The sequence below is a fragment of the Urocitellus parryii genome, chromosome 7 (genome assembly GCF_045843805.1).
Source record: "Urocitellus parryii isolate mUroPar1 chromosome 7, mUroPar1.hap1, whole genome shotgun sequence".
Taxonomy (NCBI): Eukaryota; Metazoa; Chordata; class Mammalia; order Rodentia; family Sciuridae; genus Urocitellus; species Urocitellus parryii.
In genome coordinates, this window is record NC_135537.1 from 43,631,380 (window position 1) to 43,659,347 (window position 27,968).

At 36.2% G+C, this 27,968-nt stretch overlaps 1 protein-coding gene across 2 annotated transcripts in view; it reads right to left on the reverse strand.

The window, feature by feature from the left end:
- Lrrc69 (leucine rich repeat containing 69) overlaps positions 1-27,968 on the reverse strand; it is a 108,825-nt gene that overhangs the window by 51,382 nt on the left and 29,475 nt on the right. Inside the window, exon 5 of one of the 2 annotated variants that reach the window (XM_026384994.2) lies at positions 23,579-23,650. The exons of the other annotated variant lie outside the window; for it this stretch is intronic. Coding sequence (XP_026240779.2) covers positions 23,579-23,650 — 72 coding nt within the window. The remainder of the gene's footprint in view (positions 1-23,578; positions 23,651-27,968) is intronic. 2 annotated transcript variants of the gene reach the window in all.

A 27,968-nucleotide genomic window follows, 5' to 3' on the forward strand; every position in this document is an offset into this window, starting at 1 on the left:
ATATGTTGTTTTCATGACAACTTGTATTCTATTGGTGATAAAAAAATGAAGGATGAATACATATAAATAATAAGCAAATAAACAAAGAAAGTTAAATACTGGTAACTTCTAGGGAAAAAAGTTTAATGTAATATAATAGAGTGATGGTTATTTGATTGGTTGATCAGGAAAGACCATTCTGAGTAATTGATATCTGAGTTGAGACCTTATCATACAAAGGAACCAGCAGTTGGAAGATCAAAGGGAAGACTATTCTTCCTGAAAGGTAGGAAATAAGGAGAGCACCACACTGCTTGGTCAGAAAGTCAGATCTGGGACCTATACATCAATAAGAGAACAGTTTGAGCTAGAGTTAGAATGTTTTGATACTTGTAGAAGAGTACTAGAAATGATCAGAGGTGAATTTTCATTAAGGAAAAAAAGAAGAAATTCATTGATTCTTGAAGAAGGAGTATGGGTTTTTCACTCCAATTTTCTTAGTGTCTTAATTAATCAAGTACTTTCAATTCTAATAAATGAAAAACCAAGTTAATTCAGACATACCTCCCAGTAAACATTAGTAAAACATACATTAAAATCTTCATAAGATCAACAAGTTCTTAAAAGATCATCAGAAATAGTCCAGACAAAATTTAGGAGCAAACAGATATACAAAGAATGTATCTCACCTTTGGAATTAATTTGGTTCCATGGGACTAAAAGGTGTTTTCAGCTAAGAATTAAGGGTACATCAGAAATCATCCAGGCCCCCATAGATAGCAGCTCAGTGTCAAATCTTCTAGGTTTTCCTTGAACATTGAAATTGGATTAAAGTAAATAATGTCTCCATTGAATTAAAGTGATGCTATATTACATTTTCACACAAAAATCAAATGAAAACATATCTAGTAATTCACCTCACCTGAGACTGAAAATTTTTTTCAAAAAATATTTTTAATTACAATGTCCAAGGTAAAGTCAAAGATAACCAACTATATAAGAAAAAAAGATGGTGCATTGGCTTGAATAGGGTTCCTCTGGATAACTCTGACTGATATGGAAGAATGAAACTGCACTAATAAGCAGACAACAGAAATGACCTAAAATGTACTCTGAAATACTGGATATATAGACTCACACATTAAAATCAGTACATTTAGCATGTTCATCAATTAAAAGCCAAGTTTAAATTTTTCAGGAAACAATTGAAAAAATATTAAAAAGTAATAGTATATTTTAAAAAGAACCAACCAGAAATTGTACACTGAATAAAACTGAAATAAGTAACCTAATAAATGGATTTAACAAATGCATTCACACAGCTAAGAAGTAAACTATCCAATTGTAAAATATATCAGGAGAACGTCTCTAGAATGAAGCAGAGAGACACAGAGGGATGGAAAATAGAGCAGAGAAAAGATAAGGGGCATGGTGGCGCACATCTGTAATTCCCACAGATCAGAAGACTGAGGCAGAAGGATCTTGAGTTCAAAGCCAGCCTCAACAACAGGGAGGCGCCAAGCAATTCAGTGAGACTCTGTCTCTAAATAAAATACAAAATAAGACAGGGGATGAGGCTCAGCTGTCAAGTGCCCCTGAGTTCATTTCTCAGTACCCTCACCCTCCCACACACAAAAAAGGAAAGGTGCAAAAAATATATAGTGAGAAGGTATAAAGTTAGTTACAAAAGGAGAATGGGGGAAGTAAAAGCAATATAGAAAAGACAATGACTAAGAACTTTTCAAAAATAATGGAAGGCATTGATTTCACATATTTAAGCAGCCAATAAACTACAGGCAAAAAAAAGGCAAAATGAAATTTATAACTAGAGTTATCATAAGTGAAATATATAATATATAGGACCATGAGAAAATCTTAAAAGCTTCCAGGAAAAGAAAAACAGATTACCTACAGAGGAAAAACATGCTAATGTTTTAAGCATGGGACCAAGATGGACAGCAGACCTCTCAGCCGCAACAATGGAGGCTAGAAGCTGGAAGGTAGAAGTTAGCACAATGAAATTTTGAATGTGGTAATATATGATATTGTCAATTTATAATTTTTCTTAGAGAATAAAGCTAGGGTTTAAATCAAATAAAAACTGGGATAATGAACTACAAGTTGACTCATTGCAAAAAAAAATAATAATGAAAAGACTAAAGAATATAGTTTGAGCTAGAGGCAAATGTAGAATTCCAAAAGAAAGATCAGAGACACAGGAAGAAATAAATAGCAATGAACAGCGATACGGATCCGGGGGGGCTCCCGCCTGTGGTACATCGGAGCCCTTAGCGCTGAGTTCCGGCTTTGAAACAGAGGAGAGAAGAGGCCCAGTTTGGCTCCAGACACCGGTCGGACCACAGTGGAGAACAGTAGCCGCCATTTCGGAGAGATGATGTAATCATCCCCGTGTTCTACTGATCTCAGCCCATTCAACTACGAACAGGTGATAACAGGCTGGTATTTGCCTGCTTCTAGCAGACAGATTTTCTGCTCAGGCTCGGGGCGGGGGTTCTTGTGGAGAATACTCCTAGAGGCTCGTGCCTGGCAAGGCGTGCGCCGGGCACTGAGCAGCTGGATTCGGGTTCCCGGGGCTAACCTGGCCCAGGTCTGAGGAAACTGCGGAGACTGCCGGCGGAGGCCAGCTCCAAGTGGAGCGTGCGCTGAGCTTGGGGCGACTGGGTTCTGACTCCCGGAACAGTTTTGGCCTGGGGCTGGGAAACCCGTGGCGTCGCTCCCTGGAGCCAGCTCCCAGCGGAGAGTGTATCAGATCGGAGAGGCGGGGTTCCGGCTACCTAAGCTGCTTTGGCCCAAGGCTAGGGAACCGGCGGTGACTGCTTCTCAATCAGGGTCCGGCGGGGTGTTGTAGGGACAGAGTGGATCTTCCTCCTGCGCCCAGAGCAGTCCAAGTGACCCGCCGGCGTGGTGCCATGACACCCCAAACGCAGCTGGGGCTGAAGAGAGCAGCCGCCCACGCATAGAATAGGACCAGCGATTCCGCGGCGCAGCAGCCAAGTAACCTCATTTGGAGTAGGGGCTGTGCGGAGCTGCCATCCGAGCAAGCAGGGCAGGCAGACCTGCCGCCAACTGGCAAGACAGGCCAGGTAGCTTGCCAGCGGGGTGGACACGTAACACCGAGGCAGTCGCGTCACACTGGTTGGAGTGGGGGTGGAGCAGGGTCGCCGCCCGGGTCCGGAGGGGGCTCAGCGACCCGTTGGAGAGGTAGTTAGGTACCCCCATTGGGAGTGGGGGCTGTGCAGAACTGCGACCCACCGGCCTAGAGGTCTGCCAGCGCGGTAGACTCGTCACACCAATTGGAGCGGGGGGCCCAGCTGAGCCGCCACCCACATCCAGATCAGGACCAACGATCCCAGGGCGTGGTAGTTAAGTTACCACAATTGGAGTGGGGGCAGAGCAAAGCCACCACCCGTGCCCGCAGCGGGGGCAGACCTGCGACCGATCAGCGGGGTAGACAGACCACCATAATTAGAGGAGGAGCACAGCCAATACCCGCCCTGCAAGGGAGACTTCCCAACTATACAAGAGCAACATAAATAAATAGGGGGTAAATTTCAAAAACACAACAGTGGCACCAAGCAGAAAGAAACGTCAGCAGTATGAAAAGACAAGGAAAGAAAGGACCACAAGCAATGCAGGTCAACTCAACTTTAGAAGAGGTAATAGCTGCAACAGATGGAATGTCAGATAAAGACATCAGGATTTATATGCTTCAGATGATCTGGAGTCTCAAGGAAGACATGAGACAGCAAAATCAGACAATGAAAGATCACATTGACAAACAAATCCAGGAAGTAAAAGATCAATTTCACAGGGAGATAGAGGTAATAAAAAACAAACAAATAGAAATTCTAGAAATGCAGGAAGCTATAAACCAACTTAAAAACTCAATTGAGAATACTACCAGCAGAGTAGATCACTTAGAAGAGAGAACATCAGACAATGAAGACAAAGTATTTCAACTGGAAAAGAACATAGACAGCTCAGCAAGTCTGCTAAGAAACCATGAGCAGAACATCCAAGAATTATGGGATAATATCAAAAGACCAAATTTAAGAGTCATTGGGATACAGGAAGGCACAGAGCTCCAAACCAAAGGAATAAAAAGTCTTTTCAGTGAAATAATACGAGAAAACTTCCCAGACTTGAAGAATGAGACAGAATCCCAAATCCTAGAAGCCTACAGGACGCCGAATGTGCAAAATCTTAAGAGATCCACACCTAGACACATTATAATGAAAATGTCCAACATACAGAATAAGGAGAGAATTTTAAAAGCTGCAAGAGAAAGAAAGCAGATTACATTTAGGGGTAAACCAATCAGGATAACAGCTGATCTCTCAACACAGACTCTGAAAGCTAGAAGATCCTGGAATAACATATTTCAAACACTGAAAGAAAATGGGTTCCAACCAAGAATCGTGTATCCGGCGAAATTAAGCTTCAGATTAGAAGATGAAATTAAAACCTTCCACGATAAACAAAAGTTAAAAGAATTCGCAGCTAGAAAACCATCTCTTCAAAAAATCCTTGGCAAAACATTACAGGAAGAGGAAATGGAAAATAACTTTGAAAACCAACAATGGGAGGTAGGACAGTAAAGGGGGGAAAGTAGTCAAAGAGGATAACAAATCAGGTTTAGTAACATCAATAAACAAATATGGATAGAAGAACAAACCATATCTCAATAATAACCCTAAATGTTAATGGCTTAAACTCACCAATTAAGAGACACAGGCTAGTAGAATGGATCAAAAAACAAGACCCAACAATATGCTGTCTACAGGAGACGCATTTGATAGGAAAAGATATACATAGACTGAAGGTGAAAGGTTGGGAAAAATCATATCACTCATATGGACCGCGGAAACAAGCAGGAGTGTCCATACTCATATCTAATAAAATAGATTTCAAGCCAAAGCTAATCAAAAGGGATATAGAAGGACACTTCATACTGCTCAAGGGAACCATACACCAACAAGACATAACAATCATAAATATATATGCCCCAAATAATGGTGCAGCTGTGTTCATCAAGCAAACTCTTCTCAAGTTCAAGAGTCTAATAGACCAACATACAATAATCATGGGAGACTTCAACACACCTCTCTCACCACTGGACAGATCTTCCAAACAAAAGTTAAATAAGGAAACTATAGAACTCAATAACACAATTAACAACCTAGACTTAATTGACATATATAGACTATACCACCCAACATCAAGTAGCTACACTTTTTTCTCAGCAGCACATGGAACCTTCTCAAAAATAGACCATATACTATGTCACAGGGCAACTCTTAGACAATACAAAGGGGTAGAGATAATACCATGCATCTTATCTGATCATAATGGAATGAAACTGAAAATCAATGATAAAAGAAGAAAGGAAAAATCAAGCATCACCTGGAGAATGAACAATAGCTTGCTGAGTGATCAATGGGTTTTAGAAGACATCAAGGAGGAAATTAAAAAATTCCTAGAGTTAAATGAAAACACAGACACAACATATCGGAATCTATGGGACACATTGAAAGCAGTTCTAAGAGGAAAATTCATTGCTTGGAGTTCATTCCTCAAAAAAAGAAAAAACCAACAAATAAATGATCTCATACTTCATCTCAAAATCCTAGAAAAAGAAGAGCAAAACAACAGCAAAAGAAGTAGAAGGCAAGAAATAATTAAAATCAGAGCTGAAATTAATGAAATTGAAACAAAAGAAACAATTGAAAAAATTGACAAAACTAAAAGCTGGTTCTTTGAAAAAATAAATAAAATTGACAGACCCTTAGCCATGCTAACGAAGAGAAGAAGAGAGAGAACCCAAATTACTAGCATACGGGATGAAAAAGGCAATATCACAACAGACACTTCAGAAATACAGAAGATAATCAGAAATTACTTTGAATCCTTATACTCCAATAAAATAGAAGATACTGAAGGCATAGATAAATTCCTTGAGTCCTATGATCTGCCCAGATTGAGCCAGGAGGATATAGACAACCTAAACAGACCAATAACAATAGAGGAAATAGAAGAAACCATCAAAAGACTACCAACTAAGAAAAGCCCAGGACCGGATGGGTATACAGCAGAGTTTTACAAAACCTTTAAAGAGGAACTAACACCAATACTTTTCAAGCTATTTCAGGAAATAGAAAAAGAGGGAGAACTTCCAAATTCATTCTACGAGGCCAACATCACCCTGATTCCGAAACCAGACAAAGACACGTCAAAGAAGGAAAACTACAGACCAATATCTCTAATGAACCTTGACGCAAAAATCCTCAATAAAATTCTGGCGAATCGGATTCAAATACATATCAAAAAAATTATACATCATGATCAAGTAGGATTCATCCCTGGGATGCAAGGCTGGTTTAATATATGGAAATCAATAAATGTTATTCACCACATCAACAGACTTAAAAATAAGAACCATATGATCATCTCAATAGATGCAGAAAAAGCATTCGACAAAGTACAGCATCCCTTTATGTTCAAAACGCTAGAAAAATTAGGGATAACAGGATCATACCTCAACATTGTAAAAGCAATCTATGATAAGCCACAGGCCAGCATCATTCTGAATGGAGAAAAATTGAAGGCATTCCCTCTAAGATCTGGTACAAGGCAGGGATGCCCTCTCTCACCACTTCTGTTCAACATAGTCCTCGAAACACTGGCTAGAGCAATTAGACAGACAAAAGAAATTAAAGGCATAAAAATAGGAAAAGAAGAACTTAAATTATCACTATTTGCAGATGATATGATTCTATACCTAGCAGACCCAAAAGGGTCTACAAAGAAGCTATTAGAGCTAATAAATGAATTCAGCAAAGTGGCAGGATATAAGATCAACACGCATAAATCAAAGGCATTCCTGTATATCAGCGACAAATCCTCTGAAACGGAAATGAGGACAACTACTCCATTCACAATATCCCCCCAAAAAATAAAATACTTGGGAATCAACCTAACAAAAGAGGTGAAAGATTTATACAATGAAAATTACAGAACCCTAAAGAAAGACATAGAAGAAGACCTTAGAAGATGGAAAAATATACCCTGCTCATGGATAGGCAGAACTAACATCATCAAAATGGCGATATTACCAAAAGTTCTCTATAAGTTCAATGCAATGCCAATCAAAATCCCAACAGCATATCTTGTAGAAATAGATAAAAGAATCATGAAATTCATATGGAATAATAAAAGACCCAGAATAGCAAAAACAATACTAAGCAGGAAGTGTGAATCAGGCGGTATAGCGATACCAGACTTCAAACTATACTACAGAGCAATAGTAACAAAAACAGCATGGTACTGGTACCAAAACAGGCGGGTGGACCAATGGTACAGAATAGAAGACACAGTAACCAATCCACAAAACTACAACTATCTTATATTTGATAAAGGGGCTAAAAGCATGCAATGGAGGAAGGATAGCATCTTCAACAAATGGTGCTGGGAAAACTGGAAATCCATTTGCACCAAAATGAATCTGAATCCCTATCTCTCGCCGTGCACAAAAGTTAACTCAAAATGGATCAAGGAGCTTGATATTAAATCAGAGACACGGCATCTGATAGAAGAAAAAGTTGGTTATGATCTACACGCTGTGGGATCGGGCTCCAAATTCCTCAATAGGACACCCATAGCGCTAGAGTTAACAAATAGAATCAACAAATGGGACTTACTCAAACTAAAAAGTTTTTTCTCAGCAAAAGAAACAATAAGAGAGATAAACAGGGAGCCTACATCCTGGGAACAAATCTTTACTCCACACACTTCAGATAGAGCCCTAATAACCAGAATATACAAAGAACTCAAAAAATTAGACAATAAGATAACAAATAACCCAATCAATAAATGGGCCAAGGACCTGAACAGACACTTCTCAGAGGAGGACATACAATCAATCAACAAGTACATGAAAAAATGCTCACCATCGCTAGCAGTCAGAGAAATGCAAATCAAAACTACCCTAAGATACCATCTCACTCCAGTAAGTCTGGCAGCCATTAGGAAGTCAAACAACAATAAGTGCTGGAGAGGATGCGGGGAAAAGGGCACTCTTGTTCATTGCTGGTGGGACTGCAAATTGGTGCAGCCAATTTGGAAAGCAGTATGGAGATTTCTTGGAAAGCTGGGAATGGAACCACCATTTGACCCAGCTATTCCCCTTCTCGGTCTATTCCCTAAAGCCCTAACAAGAGCATGCTACAGGGACACTGCTACATCGATGTTCATAGCAGCTCAATTCACGATAGCAAGACTGTGGAACCAGCCTAGATGCCCTTCAATAGATGAATGGATAAAAAAAATGTGGCATTTATATACAATGGAGTATTATTCTGCATTAAAAAATGACAAAATCATAGAATTTGGAGGGAAATGGATGGCATTAGAGCAGATTATGCTAAGTGAAGCTAGTCAATCTTTAAAAAACAAATACCAAATGACTCCTTTGATATAAGGGGAGTTAACAAGGACAGGGTAGGGACGAAGAGCTTGAGAAGAATATTTACATTAAACAGGGATGAGAGGTGGGAGGGAAAGGGAGTGAGAAGGGTAAGTGCATGGAAATGGAAGGCGATCCTCAGGGTTATACAAAATGTCATATAAGAGGAATGGAGGGGTAAGACAAGATAATACAAATGGAAGAAATGATTTACAGTAAAAGGGGTAGAGAGAGAAAAGGGGAGGGGGGGAGGGGAGGGAAGGGGAGGGGAGGGGGATAGTAGAGAATAGGACAGACAGCAGAATACATCAGACACTAGAAAGGCAATATGTCAATCAATGGAAGGGTAACTGATGTGATACAGCAATTTGTATACGGGGTAAAAGGGGGAGTTCATAATCCACTTGAATCAAACCGTGTAATATGATGTATTAAGAACTATGTAATGTTATGAACGACCAATAAAAAAAAAATAAAAAAAAATTAAAAAAAAAAGGTTAATTCTAAAATTAAAAAAAAAATAAAATAAAATAAATAAATAAATAAATAGCAATGAAAATAGTAAAACTGATGATAAATCTAAATGAGTGCCATCTTGCAAAATAATATAATTTTTTAAGATACAAAAAATTATAATATACAACAGAAAACATTGAAGAATGGGAGCAGGTAAACAGATTTACAGTTCTTTAATTTTCTAGGATGAGAGCATAAAGCAAGGAAGAACTTTTTAAATTTTTAAGATAGTTAATTAAAAACAGTAAATTGTGTAAAATTTTTACTAAGATTTTTTAAATGAAATCATAAAAATATTCAATCACTACAAAAGTAGAGAAAAGGGAACTCAGAACAAATAGATCAAACTTAAAATACATAGTTAGATATTGGGTGAGCGCCAAATAAATAAAAAATTATGTTAAATTATAATGAACTGAATGCTTCAACTTAAAGACAAAACTTATCATATTGGATTTTTTAAAATGAAGAGTCATGTGCTACTTTTAAAAGATACATCTAAAATGCTAGGATATAGAAAGGTTGAAAGTAAAGGAGAGATAACAGCTATATCATACAAACATTAGCCCAAATACAGCTAATATAGCTGCATTGATATCAGAAAAAAATAACTTCAAACCCAAAACATTATTAGCAACAATTCTGAATATATTAGTACATAGCAAGGTATCAAAATTTTAATGATCACCTTTTCTGATGCTTATGCATCTGAAAATCTATTTCATAAGGCCTGGGAAACATAAAGCTTAAACTAGGGTTTCTCAAACTCAAAACTGACATTTGCTGGGGGCAGGAGTATCAGGGATTGAATTCAAGGGCACTCGACTGAGCCACATCCCCAGCCCCATTCTGTATTTTATTTAGAGACAGGGTCTCACTAAATTGCTTAGTGCCTCACTTTTGCTGAAGCTGGCCTTGAACTCACAATCTTCCTGCTTCAGCCTTCGGAGCCACTGGGATTACAGGTAAGTGCCACCATACCTGGCTCAAAACTGACATTTTAGGCTAGATAATACTTTTTTTATGGTAGACTATCCTATGTATTACAAAATGTTTAGCAGGATTTCTGGCCTCTTCCCCTGGATAACAGTAGTACCACTCCTCAATTTAGATAACCAAAATGTCTCCAGACACTGCCAAATACCCTAGGGTACAGAAATCTTTCCCAGTTGAAAACCATTTCCTTGAACCAATCTTTTTTTATTACTAACAGCCACAAATCAGTTTTGATTTTTCAGACATAGAAAAGCAGTCATGTTTGTTATATAACATTCATATTCACCCATCCATTTACCCATCCTTCCATCTGTCTATCCATTCATTCATCAAGTATTTACTGGGTGCCTACTCTGTGTCAGGCATGGAGCTCTGTGTTTAGAATTCATCAATGAAATGAAACAAAATCCTTATCTTCATGCGGCTGACTTAAGGAGGGGTGGTGGGAGAGAGAGAACTCAATATCTAAATGAAGATCAATAAACAGACAGCATGAGAGCCACGTTACAGAACATCAATCAGACCCACTCTTGATTGGCTGGTTGATTGATTCATTTTTATTTATTGTTTGTGGTGCTAGGGATCAAACCCAAGGACACTTCCTATGCAAATGCTATACCACTGAGCTACAACCTCAAGCCCCCAAGCCACTCTTTATTATATTTTTTCATTTGTTTCTATGCTTTTTCTCCGAAAACTACTGACTCTGGTTTTGTAATTATTTGAACTCTTCTTGTATGACAAGGCAAAAGGACAGACGTTCTGACTCTGAACAAATAACCATGTCCTTCTATTCTCTCAAGAAACAAAATGGGTATTATTTAAATCTTGAAATCTCCTTTCATCTCCAGAATCATCAGACCATTAACTACTTGGCTAGAAGAGTGAAATTTCCAAGTGTTTAATTGATAATAGCTAAACACTGTTCACCAACCACCATACCATGTGACATGGGGTCCTTTTGCAGCACATAAATTTTATAGGCACACAACTCTAGGCTGTCTTCAATTTCAATAAGATCACATATACAAATGGAAAGTCAGAATCTATATTATTTAATTTAGCTAAGCAGAGAAAAATAGTCATACCCCCTAACTTAATTGGGCACTCAATTTTTAAACCAGAGTTTTACAAAAAAAGAAAAAAAAATCAGCACCGCATCCAGAGTAATATTTTATAAATTTGCTCTTTGCTTTTCATTTCAAAAAGTCTATCTTGTGAAATTTTAGAATTAGTATAGTAAAAGAAGCAATAACATATAATTCAACACTGTCCTCTTTACCCACCCCCAAATAAGAAACAGCAGAAAATATGATCTCATTCTCATAAAAGTAGTGACCGGGAAAGGATTTAGTCAAGTTTTGGAACTCGCTAATTCTATATTAGCTAAGCTTACATCACTTTACATAAAACCACAGAGCCCACAGGGGGTTTCCATTAGGAAAGCATTGGCTTGTGTCCCATTATCATAAAGGTCACTTAATGTTGTTCTAAATGTATGTCTCCTAATAAACTCAGCCACTGAAGGCAGCATTGACAACCAAAGAAAAATAACCATTTTCAAATCAAGGTCAAATTGTAGAGAGGCATTTAATGAGCTTCAAGGCTAGGGTAAGAGTTTTCCTTAATATTCAACAGAGACAGAAAATAAACTATCAATATGGGAACAGGAACAAAGTGGATCTTTAATATTGTTACTCAAGAGAAGCAGAATAGCAAATGGGATGAAGCAGACAACTAGAATTTCTCAGGACTCTCTGAGCAAAATGTATACCTCAGTCAAAATCACTAGACTGTGGAGATGTTTGGGGGTGTTCTTGGCTGCAGCTTCGTGGACATTTTGTTGTGTCCCATTTTTAATTTTTGAGGCTCTTCTTAACTGTCTTGCAAAGGAGTTTTTAAAGTTTTCATAGAAGTTTTTACAAAATGATACTGTTTCATTTTCCCAAAGGGCTTTTTCCCCCACAATGTGCTTTCTGGACCACTTAAAGATATATTTGATCATGGACAAGATGAAATTTGTCATTGTCACTCTCCATGTGTTCAATTTCACAGGAGTGCTTCTCTTAATCCAAAACTAAATGGTCTCCCTAGGAATGCCTTGTGAACATGCACGTTTGTGTCTAACTGCTCATACATGGAAACTACTCTGTCCAAGGCAGGTGAGGCCATTTTGAAATGGAAGAGTCATTCAAATATAAAATGGCTTTCTTCACTTGGCTTTAGATTAAAGACAAAAAGATAAAATAGCAAGACCCTGGAAGCATTTGTAAAATACTTAAGCATTCTGAATTAGACAAGGATCAAGCAGAGATGACAGCAAACTAGAGTCTATACCATAATACATGTCAGCCCAGAGTCTGCAGTCAAGAACACTATAACAAGGTGTGCTTAGACTTCAGTGAGTCAAAATCAGTCAGCATTGATATGAATAGAGAAGTCACTTCAAACTAAATGTATCATAGAAAAGAAGGGACCTCAGGATAATTAGTAGGAAATAAGTCAAATAAAGTGACAAAGACAAATGGAAATCAGTGATGAAAGGCTTGTTTTTAAAGAAATATAGTCTAGAAATCAGAAATTGAGAAGGGCGGGATAAGACAGAAATAAAAAGAGAATCAAAGGTGAAGATCTTGGGGAAAGGGTGATAGTTTGTAGGTTCTGTTTTGTTACATAATCAAGGTAAATAAAAAGAATGTAAATGGGTTTGCAGAGAAAAATAACATGGAACAACTATTCAGGGAAGAGCTCATGGAGGATAGGAAGCAGAGCATGCTAGCAAGTCTGTGCTCCCCTTATACGCTCTTGTCACAGATCAATGGTTACCCTGAGATTAGCACCATAGAATCATGCAGGTGATCATATGGTTTTGAAATCCTACAAATACAACTGTGAATTGGAGATGGGTTGAGTGACAGGTAGTTCAGATCAATCCTTAAAATGAGACTAACATTTAATAAATATCATGTGCCAAGACACTGGTAAAGGATCTACATACCTTATCTCATTTCATTATCTATTCATTCTATTTTTGCTAACCACCAATTGCTGTGTCAGACACTTTCCCAACAATGTTATGATACAAGTGTTATTAATATCTCCAACATAAAGAGAAAAAAAAAGATGAGACATAGTGGAATTGGTTTATATGTCGAAGGTCACAAAACTGGGAAACTGTTAAGTGAGGCAAAATTGATTTTTGTTTGGGAACAGTGGATTCAAATCTTCACTCTTCAAATGATTTGTGTTTCTGCGAAAGTCATTGCATTTTTTTTCCCTCCTGTATTTCTCATACTGTAAAACAGAAAAATGTTTTCACTATTCTCAAATTTGATTTATAGTAACATTAAAGAATTCTTGAAGGAAAAAGGGAGGGCACTGATGAAACAGAATAGGTGCTATAACTATTATTTCCCATAAATAGTCCAAGCATAATTATTCTCATGACAACACCATTGCATGAGACTTTTTTCCTGGTTTTTTTTTTTTTAACAAAAACACTATGTGCCTGCAAACATTAGGGATATATAAATACTTAAGATTCTTGACTTTGACACAGGAGCTGTTTATGAAAGCCAGAAATTCAAATGAACATTAATATAATGAATCTGAAAATGAAAGAAAGCAGCAATTGTGTAAAAGTAGTATTGGCTATGATTTACATCTCTTTAAAGCACATTTTTCAAGTCCATTCTCAGCAAAGCACTTCTTGTAAGCTCTCACATTGATCTGTATCCATGTAAATGTTTCAGCTAAACCTGAGTTTCATTTCCAAACTACCACCAGCCAATGTAAATGGGACACTTCATAAAGACAAAAATTCATAACAGAGCCAGACATGGGGCACATGCCTATAATCTCAGCTACTCCGAAGGCAAAGAGAGGAGGATTGCAAGTTTGAGGTCAGCCTGGGCAATTTAGTGAGACTCTAGCTCCAAATGAAAACTTTAAAAAGGACTGGAGATGTAGCTCAGTGATAGAGCACTTGCCTGGCATGCATGAGGCCTTGGATTCAATCCCAACACCACAAAATGAATAAAAAACATGGTGAAGATTGGCTTTCCCAAAATTTCTTCAAAATGAAATTTAGCATTAAAATTACATGCAAAGAAAAAAACTTCTATTTTTAGATTGATAAGTAAACTTTTTTATTTTTTAAATTTGTTTTAATTAGTTACACATGACACTACAATGATCTTGACATATCATACATTTGAATCAAAAGGGGTATAATTTCTCATTATTCTGAGTGTACAGTTGCAGAATCACATTTGTCATATAGTCACGTATATACATATAGCATTACTAGTGTCCATTTTATTCTGCTATCCTTTCTATCCCCCCTTCCCCCTCCACTCCCCTCCCATCATTTCTCTCTACCCAATCTAATGTGACACACTTCTTTTTTTTTCCCCTCACATCATCATACATGTAATCTGTATAATGATGAGACTCTCCTTCCTTCTTCCATGCAATTCCCCTTCTCCCTCCCTTTCCCTCCCACCTCTCTTCCCTATTTAGTGGTAATCTTCTTCTCATGCTTCCCCTCCCTATCCCATTTTGAGTCATCCCTCTTATATCAGAGAAGACATTGAGCTCTGTTTTTTTAGGGATTGGCTAACTTCACTTAGCATAATCTGCTCTAATGCTATCCATTTCCCTGCAAATGCCATGATTTTGTTATTTTTTAGTGCTGAGTAATATTTCATTGTGTATAAATGCCACATTTTTTTTATCCATTCATCCATTGAAGGGCATCTAGGTTGGTTCCACAGTCTAGCTACTGTGAATTGTGCTGCTACAAACATTGATGTGGCTGTGTCCCTGTAGTATGCTCTTTTTAGGTCTTTTGGTTATAGTCCAAGAAGGGGAATAGCTGAGTCAAATGGTGGTTCCATTCCCAGATTTCCAAGGAATCTCCATACTGCTTTCCAAATTGGCTGCACCAATTTGCAGTCCCACCAGCAGTGTATGAGTGTACCTTTTTCCCCACATCCTAGCCAGCACTTGTTGTTGTTTGACTTCATAATGGCTGCCATTCTTACTGGAGTGAGATGGTATCTTAGAGTAGTTTTAATTTGCATTTCTCTGATTGCTAGAAATGGTGAGCATTTTTTCATGTATTTGTTGATTGATTGTATATCCTCTTCTGAAAAGTGTCTGTTCAGGTCCTTGGCACATTTGTTGATTGGGTTTTTTTTTGTTGTTGTTTTAACTTTTTGAGTTCTTTGTATACTCTAGAGATTAGAGCTCTGATGTGTGAGGGGTAAAAATTTGTTCCCAGGATGTAGGCTCCCTATTCACCTCACACATTATTTCTCTTGCTGAGAAAAAACTTTTTAGTTTGAATTCATCCCATTTGTTGATTCTTGATTTTAACTCTTGTGCTATAGGTGTCTTATTAAGGAATTTGGGGCCTGACCCCACGTGATGGATATAGGGCCAACCTTTTCTTCTATTAGACCCAGAGTCTCTGGTTTGATTCCTAGATCCTTGATCCATTTTGAGTTAACTTTTGTGCATGGTGAGAGAAAGGGATTCAAAACAACAATGAAAACCAGCAGAGGGAGGTAGTACAGAAAAGGAAAAACTAATCAAAAAGGAAAACCAAGTCAAGTTAAGTAACAAAAATAAACAAATATGGCTGGAAGTACAAACCATATCTCAATAGTAACCCTAAATGTTACTGGCTTAAACTTACCACTCAAGAGACATAGGCTAGTAGACTGGATTAAAAAACAGATCCAACAATATGCTGCCTACAGCAGACTCATCTGATAGGAAAAGATATACACAGGCTGAAGGTGAAAGGTTGGGAAAAATCATACCACTCACATGGACCTCGTAAACAAGCAGGGGTGTCCATACTCATATCAAATAAAATAGACTTCAAGCCAAAGTTAATCAAAAGGCATAAAGAAGGACACTATGGGAACCATTCACCAACAAGACATAACAATCATTAATATATATGCCCCAAATAATGGTGCAGCTATGTTCATCAACCAAACTCTTCTCAAGTTCAAATAGAAGACAAATAGACCACAACACAATAATTATGGGTGACTTTAACACACCTCTCTCACCACTGGACAGATCTTCCAAACAAAAGTTGAATAAAGAAGTTATAGAACTCAATAACACAATTAATAACCTAGACTTAATTGACATATATAGAATATATCAACCATCATCAAACGGATACACTTTTTTTTCTCAGCAGCACATGGAGAAGAAGAGAGAAGAACCAAAATTACTAGCATACGGGATGAAAAAGGCAATATCATAACAGACACTACAGAAAAACAGAAGATAATTAGAAATTATTTTGAAACCTTATACTCCAATAAAATAGAAGATAGTGAAGGCATCAATAAATTTCTTAAGTCATATGATCTGCCCAGATTGAGTCAGGAGGATATACACAACTTAAACAAATAAGTAAACTTTTAACAATTTTTTTTCAATGGCATATAGGCAATAAATACATCCACAATGTGTCTAAAAGGAGTAAGCTAACTTCATTAAGCAACATATAAATCTCAGCTTCCAACTGTGTAGACATTCCTTATTTTCACATACCAAAATTTCAGTTTCTAGGTAAAGCATTTTTCACAGTGTAAAAGAATTCCATTGTTCAAGAAATGTTCTTTGAGTATCATTTTAGTCAAGGACACAGTGAATTTCTCTGAATGCAAACTCCCACTGAGATAAAAAGAAATGTCTTATTTGTTTGTGCAGAAAAACAGAAACTTCCCTTCTTATTACTTCTGAGACAAAGAATAGATTCCTCCAAAGCAATGTGCTAAGACAGGAGGAGGTCTGAGCTTGCAATGAAGTCTTCATTGCTTTGTTATTCAGCCTAGTGGTTCTCCACATGTGGTCCCCAGACTTGCAGCCTCAGCATCACCTAAGAACTTAATAGAAATCCAAGTGCTTGGGCTTCCCAGCCTACTGACTCAGAAACTCTGGGAGTGGGGCCCAGCCTTCTGGATTTTAATTAGCCATCCAAGGGATTCTAATGTACACTCAAGTTTGAGGCCAACTGCTTGAGACAATCTACTTCTCTGGAGCTTCAAACAGTAATAATAGGACTTGTCTCGGGCTGGGGATGTGGCTCAAGCGGTAGCGCGCTCGCCTGGCATGCGTGTGGCCCGGGTTCGATCCTCAGCACCACATACAAACAAAGATGTTGTGTCTGCAGAGAACTAAAAAATAAATATTAAAAATTCTCTCTCTCTCTCTCTCTCTCTCTCTCTCTCTCTCTCTCTCTCTCTCTTTAAAAAAAAAATAGGACCTGTCTCTTCAAAGGATTATCCAATATCAATAGATTTTATAACATGCAAAATTGTTTTGCAAAATTGCAAATAACTAGATAATTGCAGAGTTATCCAGAATGATAACTTTCAATGCCATTTCTCTATCTATCTGAAAAGTGGTCAGAATAGTTCAGGTGGCTAGATAGATTGCTAATGGAGGATTCTGAGACCATTATTGAAATGTGAAGTTTTATATATGATATTTTGTAATGAACTTTGCATCAAAGACAAACCTCACAATGCCCCCTGGTGATGATCATTAAACCTTTTCTCACTTTTGTCAGCTCAACTTCTTCAAATGATTGCAGTTTGGAAAATAACTGGGCTCCTGGGGGAAAGAGGAGCCAGAGAAAGAAAATCTGTATTTAAAAATTGTTTCAAAGGAACTAAAAAACTTAGTACTTCGTTTTTATCCCTCTTGAAATGACTGACTCATAACTTCTTCAAAGACTGAATGTCCTAGCCCTTACTTTAGAATCCAAAGAGAGAGACTGATAACCCTTTCCTCCCAGAAGTCCCAGTAACACCCTATCCAAAGCTCTTCAGCAGTAAATAACCATAAGTTTTTATTTCCCCATTGTCAAAAGTTATGAGGGAAACTGGACAATTTCTCCCTTTGAACTCTGCAATGACATTATCACCTATCTACTCCCCATCTTTCTCCAAGCTAATCAATGTCACTTTGTCTAATTTTTCTAATTTTAAATTTCTGTATTTATCTCTCTCTTGTGATCTCTCCAGGGCCAACTTCAATTTCCAGAGACTTCCTCAACATGAATCCCAAACTTCCTCCAAAGCAACATTCATAATTCATGCCTACCCACAGTCCCACAGGGGTGAGAGCTCTTCAAATCTTCAAGCTCAGCACTTTAGAGAGAGATAATCAAAGAGGAGATACTCAATAATTTGTTGAATTTATTTTTTATATAAGCCTCACATAGAAAATCTGTATATATTACATAGACTGATACTAAATAGAATATAAAAAATTCAATATTCTACCAAAGTAAAGGATTAAATAGTGTCCCCCAACAAATTTATGTCTACCCAGAACCTCAGAATGTGACCTTATTTAGAAACAATCTTTGCAGATATAATAAGCTAAGATGATCATACTAAAAAAAAAAAAAAAAAAAAAAAAAAGAAGTAAAGCAAAACCTAAGCTCTTACATCTTTTCAAGACAGTAAAGTAGAGGCATATTACTTTAAGTCTCAATTAGTGTTCTATGTTATAGTATTTGTGCAACACTAATATACCAAGGATCCATGTTTCCTGTACTAACTAAACAACTAAGAGTATTTCCATAGACTATCCACTGTCTACCACAGGCCACATTTTGCTACTGTTAATCTCCCAAAGAGAAATGCAAATCAAAGACACTTTTTTCAGACCACTCTTTTTTCAAAGTTTGTTCATTCAAAATATAATCTAACTCCAGTGACAAGTTAAAATGTAAGGAAAAGTAAACACATGATAAACCTAGTGATTAAAAATCAAATATTTGAAAAATATTTGATTAAAGAAAATGTTCCATATATAATGTTAAAACAATAAGATATATATACTCTCCCTTTCTCTCTCTCTCTCTCTCTCTCTCTCTCTCTCTCTCTCTCTCTCTCTCACACACACACACACACACACACACACACACACACACACACTTTCTGCTGCCCTGGAGTTCCATCAGCAAAAAGGCCATCTAGATAGAGCTCCTCACCACGGGACCAGAACAATGAACCAAAATAAACCTCTTTTCTTTACAAAAAACAGACTTTTATAAAGTGTATTCTCCATTTTATTTTTAAAGTGAACTTATAAAAATAAGATGCTTGAAGAAAATATCAGTGTTACCACTGAGAGGTAAATTTAAAAGCACTTAGCATTTGTTATGGTTTGGATATGAGTTATCCCCCAAAAGCTCACATGTGAGACAATGCAAGAAGGTTCAGAGGAGAAATGATCAGATTTTAAGAGTCTTAGCCCAATCAGTGATTTAATCCCCTGATAGGGATTAACTGAGTGGTAAATGAAGTGGTAGTGTATGGCTGGAGACGGTGGAAATTAGGGTAAGGCTTTGGTGTACATAATTGTATCTGGCAAGTGGAGTTTCTCTCTCTCTGCTTCTTGATCACCAGGATGTGAGTTGCTTCCCTCTGCCACACTATCTCTCCATGATGTCCAGCCTCACCTTGAGCCCTGAGGAATGGAGCTGGCCTTCTGTGGATAAGACCTCTGAAACTGTGAGCCCTCGAAATAAACTATTCCTCCTCTGTAATTGTGCTGCTTGGGTCTTTAAGCCATAGCAGTAAAAAAAGCTGACTAAAACAGCATTTTACTCTTCCTATTCTTATTTACTTTCTACATTTTGTACAATGAATGAATTATTTCTATAAAAGCTTCCAGTAAACTTCTACTTACTAGAGACATGGAAAGACAAGCAAGCTAAATGAGTAGAAAGACAATAATTATTTTAAAATAAATCTTAACAATACCTATTCATCCAAGAACCAGAGGACACTTTGCAAACTATTAAGGTGAACAATTTTATGTGTTTTAGAAAGGAATTAGATAACAAATAACTTTATGTGAAGAGTTGAGAATGTACTAAAATGTGTGCTGATAAATCAGATCAACTCAACCTGAGTTTTGGCTTCTCTCAATAGTAGATGGCATCTTTTGAATATTTGGATAGTACTTTTCAGAAAGAAAAAATATACTTGAAAATTGAATATAATGAAACTGTTATGGTTTAGATATGTGGTGTCCCCCAAAATCTCATGTGTGAAGAAATGCAAGAAATTTTAGAGGTGAAATGATTGGGTTATGAGTGCTTTAAGCCAATCAGTGAATTAATCCCTGGATAAAGATTAACCAGGTGGTAACAGTAGGCAAGTAGGATATGGCTGAAAGAGGTGGTCATTGAGAGTGCTTTTGGAGTGTATAGTCTGTTGAGCAGAGTTCTCTCTGCTTCTTGGTGCAATTCCCTGAACTTTTTTCTTCCACCACATGATTCTACCACCACCCTATAGAATGAAGTTGGCCATCTATGGACTGAGACCTTTGAAACCATGGGCCTCAGAGTAAACTTCTCCTCCTTAAAATTGCTCTTTTCAGGTCTTTTGATTGCAGCAATGAAAAAATTAAAACAGAATACATATTATAATATTTTAAAAACTGTTTTAGCAGACTTTTCTAAAAGCATACACATGGAGAGGTCGTGGAAATGAAGACTTTCATTTTTATTCCATATTTTTTGTATTGCTTGAAATGTTAAGGAGGATACATTATTTATACAATATTTAAAACTTTAAAAAAAAGGAAAAAAGGAGAAGTCTTGACACATTTAATTCCAAAACAATTACTTTACTATGTGATGCATGGCAGAATTTTCTCCATAATTAAATAATCCAAAAAGTTTTAGAGTCATTGCATATAAACAAGTATTTATAATGTCCCATTTCTTGTTAGAGATTTCCACTTAATGTACACTTTTATACAAAAGTCCTGATGAAAATTCAGTCTCGGTTATATAAAAGCTGTTGTGAATAAAAAAAATATATTACTGTAAAATAATTGCATTCTCCAAGTGGCACAACAAATTTTAGGTCATAAAATTGATAAATAAAGATCTGTCTTTTTAAGAGGGAGCAATTGTAAGGCAATAAAATAAACCATGTAAAGATAATTCTGCAGAAAACAGTTTCAAGTCTTGGAATTAAAGTATGCTTTAAAGTAAAAGGTACATAGATTTTCCCTTCACTCCTGCTTTATGTATGTTTGAATATTTTTATAGTAAAAAAAAATTTAAAATGTACTATACAAGGTTAATGCCTCCTATTATCACCAGTAGACAGGGAAAGATAGCTCTAATTACATATTACTGATTAACATTTGAGTATTGGTATATTTTTATGTGCAACTTATAATAATAACAATTTCCCTTCTGTAGATAATGATGTACAAAATGATTTATAAGCATTATCTGACTTAATAACCTTAAGTTTGTGGTTTAATATATCCATTTAATAGATGAGGAAACAGCATCTCAGAAGTTAAGCAACTTGTTTGAGATTATAAATTTAGCTAATGAGAAATTAGGCCTTTAAACCTATGTATGTATGATTCCAAAGTCCATGATCTTCATTTCTCTACTATTCTACCTAAAAAACATGTCAATGTTTTTAGAGTTAATTACCATCACTTTGAAACTTACTTTCACTGATGCTCATGGCCTACATTCATTCATTCCTCTGTGTTTGTCATTTGTTCCATTAGTAACTCCATCTATCAAATGTGGGAAAACAATTTTGCACCAATTTGTCCAAACTAATTTGAAGAAAATTATTACTTTTTTAAAAAAAGAAAAATCATTTATAAAAATTTGAGGTGAATTATTTTTGCACCAAAGCTCAGATGAGTTCATAGACTATCTTATTTTAGAATGCTTATTAAAATTTCTGAAATAAGTGCTATAAAGGCAAAACTGACCCAATTTTTTTAAATTTTTGGAACCTAACTCATGGTGTGTCATCAAAATTGTGAGTACAGAATCACTTTGTAGAAGAAACAGTTAATTAACAGCACCACTAAGGTGAATACTGAGTATAGTTAAAGAAAATTATTTAAATTTATTCATTTAAGAAATATATATGGAGTTGATATTCAAGATTCTTCTGGATAAAAGTTTTTTAAAATGCATTCCTTCTTGGTGGAGCGTACCGTCTAATAAAAGACAGACTTGTAAAGACTCACTCCATTGTGAGATCTAAACTGCAGTGGCCCCATGGAAGAAGTGGCACCAGAAGCCAGGGAAGCATCCCAGGTACAGAGAGTTAAATTAAGACCGCAGGATGAATACCAACATGTGGGATTAACCAGGTCCACATTAACAACATCCAACTGTTCCTATATATTCAAAACTGTAAGTTTTGAAAGCAATGTAATAAACCCTTAAAAAATTAAACGTGGAATTAGTAATTCAGTAATACTATGTCTGAGAATGTACACAGAGGAATTGAAAGTACAAACTACAACCAATATTTGCATGCCTCTGTTTATACATGCATTAGTCACAATGACCAAAAGGTAGAAACAACCCTGTTGTCCATGCACAGATAAATGAAGACAAAACAGGGTATCTACATACAATTGAATGTTATTCAGCCTCAAAAAGGAAGGAAATTCTGACATGTTATAGCATGGATAAATTTTAGAGACATTTTGAAATAATAAAAAATGAAATAAGTCACAAAAGGACAAGTGTCCTATGATTGCACTTACATGTGATGCTTAGTATAGTCAAGTTAATAGAGACAGAAAGTAGAATGGTGGTTTCCAGAGGAGGGGGAGATGTCTTATTTTTAAAAGGTAATTATTTTAAACCGTGCATAGAGACCTCTAAAACGGGTGCTATAAAGGGAATGGGGAATGTTTAATGGACAAAGAATTTTAGTTGGGGAAAGTACTTAGTGTCACAGACTATACACTGAAGATGGTTTAAAATGTAAATATTACATTTTCATAAGTATGTGTCCTTTATGTACATACATACACACCACATACACACATTTTTTTTCATATTTGAATCATTCACTTTTCTCATGGGTGATAAAGAAAACCTCAATTTGTATTCAATCAATCAGAAAAAAAAAAGTGGATCAACAGCTATTTATAGAGCATCCCCTGGATTAATGGACTTCTGATTATCACCTTGAATGTTCAAGTATGTTCACTCAAACACACACACACACACACACACACACACACACACACACACAATAGGAAAAACTAGCATTTCTACCCCAAAAGTTAAAAGTTATCAAACAAAGTGTTTCTCAGTTATTGAAATAAAACAAGTTCAAACTTCACTTTCAAATGAAAAAAAAAAGTGTATTTTCATGGTTTAGCTTAAAAACAATTAACAAAAGTGTCATTTTTGGACTAACTACAAGGGATAAAAATTTATGCCCTGTAAAGTAGTAGTTTTCAAAAAACCTGGGTGATCAAAAGCAATGAGTAACCACCAAAAAAATTTAATCATAACTGATATATTAAAATATTTATGATAGCAATCAGAGTTCATTTTGTTTAAATAAGTTCAGCAGGCACCGAATACAAAGAATCAAAAGAACAGGTTTTGAAATTCAAGAGCAAAGCAAATCTTTGAGTCATTTGTATACTTCAAGGTTCCAGTTACTGCAGCTTTTACTGGCTGCCCATATTTTTCTATTCCCAATAGCATCAACAAAATTATTTTCAATTATAATAGAAGTTGGTTTTACTTACTCCTGGTGGAAATATCTGAATAGTATTTCCAGCTATGTCTAGAATCCTTAGATTTTTAAGATGACAAATCCCCTGTGTCAGAAAACAAGAAAGAGAAATGTTATAAAATCTAATATCTAAAATCACAAGTATTTAAGTTCAAACTTGATGACAGTGAGTATCTTTTCCAATTGCTTGACCATTCCCTCCATACACCTTTCCTAAGAAGATCCCTATGGGTTGCCACAGAACTTTGAATTCTCCATTTTTTTGACCACCCCAGGGCATTATAACATGCTATGAGTTAGACTACTTCTAGATTCAGATATCAATTCTGACAGTGAATACGTGTAACTTTGGGAAATTTTATAAGTATGACTTCTCCATCTGTAAAATGAAAATGCTAATAAAAATCCTTACTTCAAATAGCTGTTCATAGATTAAGTAAGTTGCTAACTTGAGTGTTTATGAAAGGGCCTAATATGTTATGAGTACTCAATAGTCTGTACTTATTATTAAAACAGAAAGAATCTGAGAAACAAAACAATTCTGGAATGTTGTTTCTGTTGATAATGCCACCAAAATGTATCATGCATATTCCTTTTGGTTAGCACTGTGCATAAAAAAACTTTCCTTACAAAGGAAATAAAATCTGTTGCTGTATCTCTACCCCCAGTGTGACTGCGTTGCCATAGTAACCACCTGGTTGTTATGGTACATCTTAGTTTTAGCATTTCTAGTAATAAGCAAAGGATAAGTAGGATTATTTTTAACTAGAAACATCAAAAGCTTTTTTATTAATTGAAAAATATGGGCTGGGAATGTGGCTCAAGCGGTAGTGTGCTCACCTGGCATGAGTGGGGCCGCTGGGTTTGATCCTCAGCACCACATAAAAATAAAATAAAGACGTTGTGTCCACCGAAAACTAAAAACAAATATTTGAAAAATTCTCTTTCTCTCTCTCTCTCTCTCTCTCTCTCTCTCTCTCTCTTTAAAAAAAAAGAAAAATATGGGCATGATACACTAAATGATTTCAACCACTTGTCGAGAGAGTTCTGAACAGTCACTCTTATTTTAATGACCAACCTCTCCCTGGAGAATGGTATATGTCTCTTTAGTGGTGACAACTGTCTATCTCTTTGATCTTATCACAGGTTTCATTCCCTAAAAGCAGATGTTGAGATGGAATTTGGGGTACTAGATGGTTTTTAAGGACCTAACCCTATAAAAAGCAGGGTCAATAAGTAGAATTGGCAAATGGAAAAGTCAAGGTGGGCTACAGACCCAATAGACTTCACTCAACTGGGTCGGGAGCTCCTGTGAGTATTGCCATCCAAACTGTTCTCTATCAGGCAGAAAAAGCCATCTATTTATAACCCTTCCTTGCTGTCAATCACGGAATTTGGGAGGTTCCAGGAAGAGAATGAGCTTGGAGAAGAAAGGAGGTTCCCTGCAACTGAATAGCTAACTAAGCCTGTCTGCTGTCCCAACTCCTACAGCTGAGTAACAGGTCCTTGAAGGGAAATATACCATCTATTACACACAAAGTCCTCTCCTTAAGTCCCACAAAACCTTCCATTGCCATGATACTCTCATTATTGTGTTAGCTTAAAAGACTTTCCAACTCTCAATATGTCCTCGGAATCTACAAGTTAAAGTATAAGGGCTTTCCAGCCACTTGAAACACTTGATAGTGCTAACTCTATGGCTGTTAAGTTTCTTGTCCATTTTTTGTTCTTGCTATTCATGACTGCTGCTATTGATCCCTCTTGATATTTTTTGTTCTTGACTTGGTTTTATCTTTACATATTTACATTCTCCAAAATTCCTTAATCAAGAATTAAAAACTCACAAATGAGTGATGACAAAGTTGTACTGTGTGAATTGCAAGTGTTCTGAAGCGTTAAAGATACAGAAATATGAGAGAAAATTATAGGGCATTTGGTATTATGAGATCAGACAAGGCTTTCCAGAAGAAATAAAGTTTAAGCTGAGATTGTTTGATATGTTTGCAATAAAGAATGTTCAATTAAGAGACAAGAATCCCTAGGAGATAACCATAAGGCATGTAGTTGGTCCAAAAGATAGTAAGCAAAAAGGTCTGAGGAAAGAAGAATTCAGATTATGAAATGTCTTTTATGCATGTCATGTGTATTAACTTCTTGGGATTCTTTAGATTGCAAGTTAATAGAAACCCAACCCAAACAAACAAATGGGTAAATTGAGGTAACAGAAAAATTTTTAAATATTGATATTGTCTACAGCTGGTTCTCGGTGTTCAGTAGTGCCATTGTCTCTTTCTTTTGTGACAGCACATTGAAGTCAGAGTCTCCTAAAGAATGGCAAGATAGAAACTAGTAGATCTGGGCTTGCATTCTCCCAGTTTACCAATCACAACACAAAGAATGCATTCGTTTCCCATGAGTCCAGCAAAGTTCCTTCTCATTGATCTAGCTTAAGTCAAATGCCTATCATTGACCAAGTCACTACGTCTAGTGGGATGGAATATTCTGATATGCTGGACCTGACCTGACCTGACCAGTGGGAAAGGTCAACACTAAGGAAACATCACAAAGTGATTGGAGAAGGGGGAATTTCACAAAGCTGAATGCTGATACCATTATGAGAATAAGCATAGATGGATGCTAGGAAGAAAAACATAACCATATATTTAATGTCAACTATATACTAATCACTGAATATGTCACCTATATACTAATCACTGAGTTAAAGGATAGTATTCATAGTATTCATTATGATGAATGAAAACATATGAATTACATCTTTAAATTTTTAAAAAATTGTCATTTGTCCTATTTTACAAAAGCAGATTCCATGGAATATTGCTATCAAGTAAGAAATCTAAGTTAAATTCAGGAAATTCTCTGTTAACAAAGTTAAGCCGCTTTACTATAGGACTTCGCAAGACTTTTAACATACTAATGCATTTTCTAAATCTCCAAGAAGGGGTGATATACCTATCTAAGTTGGGCTGTTAAAACAGAGTACCACAGCCTGGGAAATTTATGAACAACAAAAATTTATTTCTCACATTTTTGGAGACTGCAAGTCCAAGGTCAGGACTCCAGCATATCCTCTTCTGGGTTGCAAACTGCTAACTTCTCAGATCCTCACAGGGTAGAAAGAGAGCTTTAGAGCCCTCTGAGGCCTCTTTTATAAGGGCAATAATCCCATTTATGAGGGTCCACCCTCATGACCTAATCACTTTCCAAAGTCCCCACTTGCTAGTATCATTACATTGTAAGTTAGGGTTTCAACATATGAATTTTGGAGGGGCACAAACATTCAGTCCATGATAGCATCTTTGAAAACACATGTTCTCAAAAGAATACACAAGACTCATACCCTTGGAGAATGGTTTGGGGAAAGATGGATTAGACCTTATGTTAACCACTCTTATTTTAGTTCCTAATTATCTATCTTTGTTTATGAATTCTGAAATTCTTTTGGGGAGCTTTCAAATTCTGCTGCCATTGTTACCTTATGATCTATCTGCCTTACTTCTAAAGCCACAAGAAGTGTAAATGTAATTTACAATGTAGAAGAAAAGATTCATAATTTGCTCTTTATCAAAACAAAGAGTTTTTATAATGCCTTATCACTTATAATGCAAGCAAAAAATAAAAATGACAGATTGAATCACATTAAATGTCCAAAGAATTAAATTATCCAAGGCATTATTTTAGATGAAAGTTCATGATAGGACTGATTATAATTTTAATTTTAAAAACTTATACTTCTTGGGATTTATAAAATTGCAATAAGAGTAAGGTCAAATTTGATGAACACATGTTTAAATCAGACAGATATGGGCATCACCCCCTTTTCTCTTTCAATATTGTGTCAAGTTACAACTGTTCTTGTTCCTTATTCTAATGGTGATAATAAGAAGTGTGATGTCACAGAGCTGTTGTGAACAATAAAAAAATTGTTTCATATGATGATGCATTGCAGCTTTTATAGATTTCCCTCAAACAAAAATTTGTTTTAATAGATTTATTTTATAATTTTAACATTTATTTTATGTGTTTACAGAAATTGGAATTTTTAGGATAAAATTTTTGAAATGTACTCAATTACAGCCTACCACCATGTCATCACAGATTATAGTATAGATAAAAATTTTAAAAGTATTATTCTTATAAAAGAAAAGTGAAATGGTAGGGAGTTTTCACTTATATACATGCCTAATCAATCTGCTAATTTTTTTAGAATCAAATTGCAAGTTATTACTCTTTTTATTTTAATTTTTTTTTCCTGTGGTACTGAGGACTGAATCAGGGGTGCTTTGCCATCAAACTACACCCACAGTCCTTTATTTTTTTTTATTGGTTGTTCAAAACATTTCAAAGCTCTTGACATACCATATTTCATACATTTGATTCAAGTG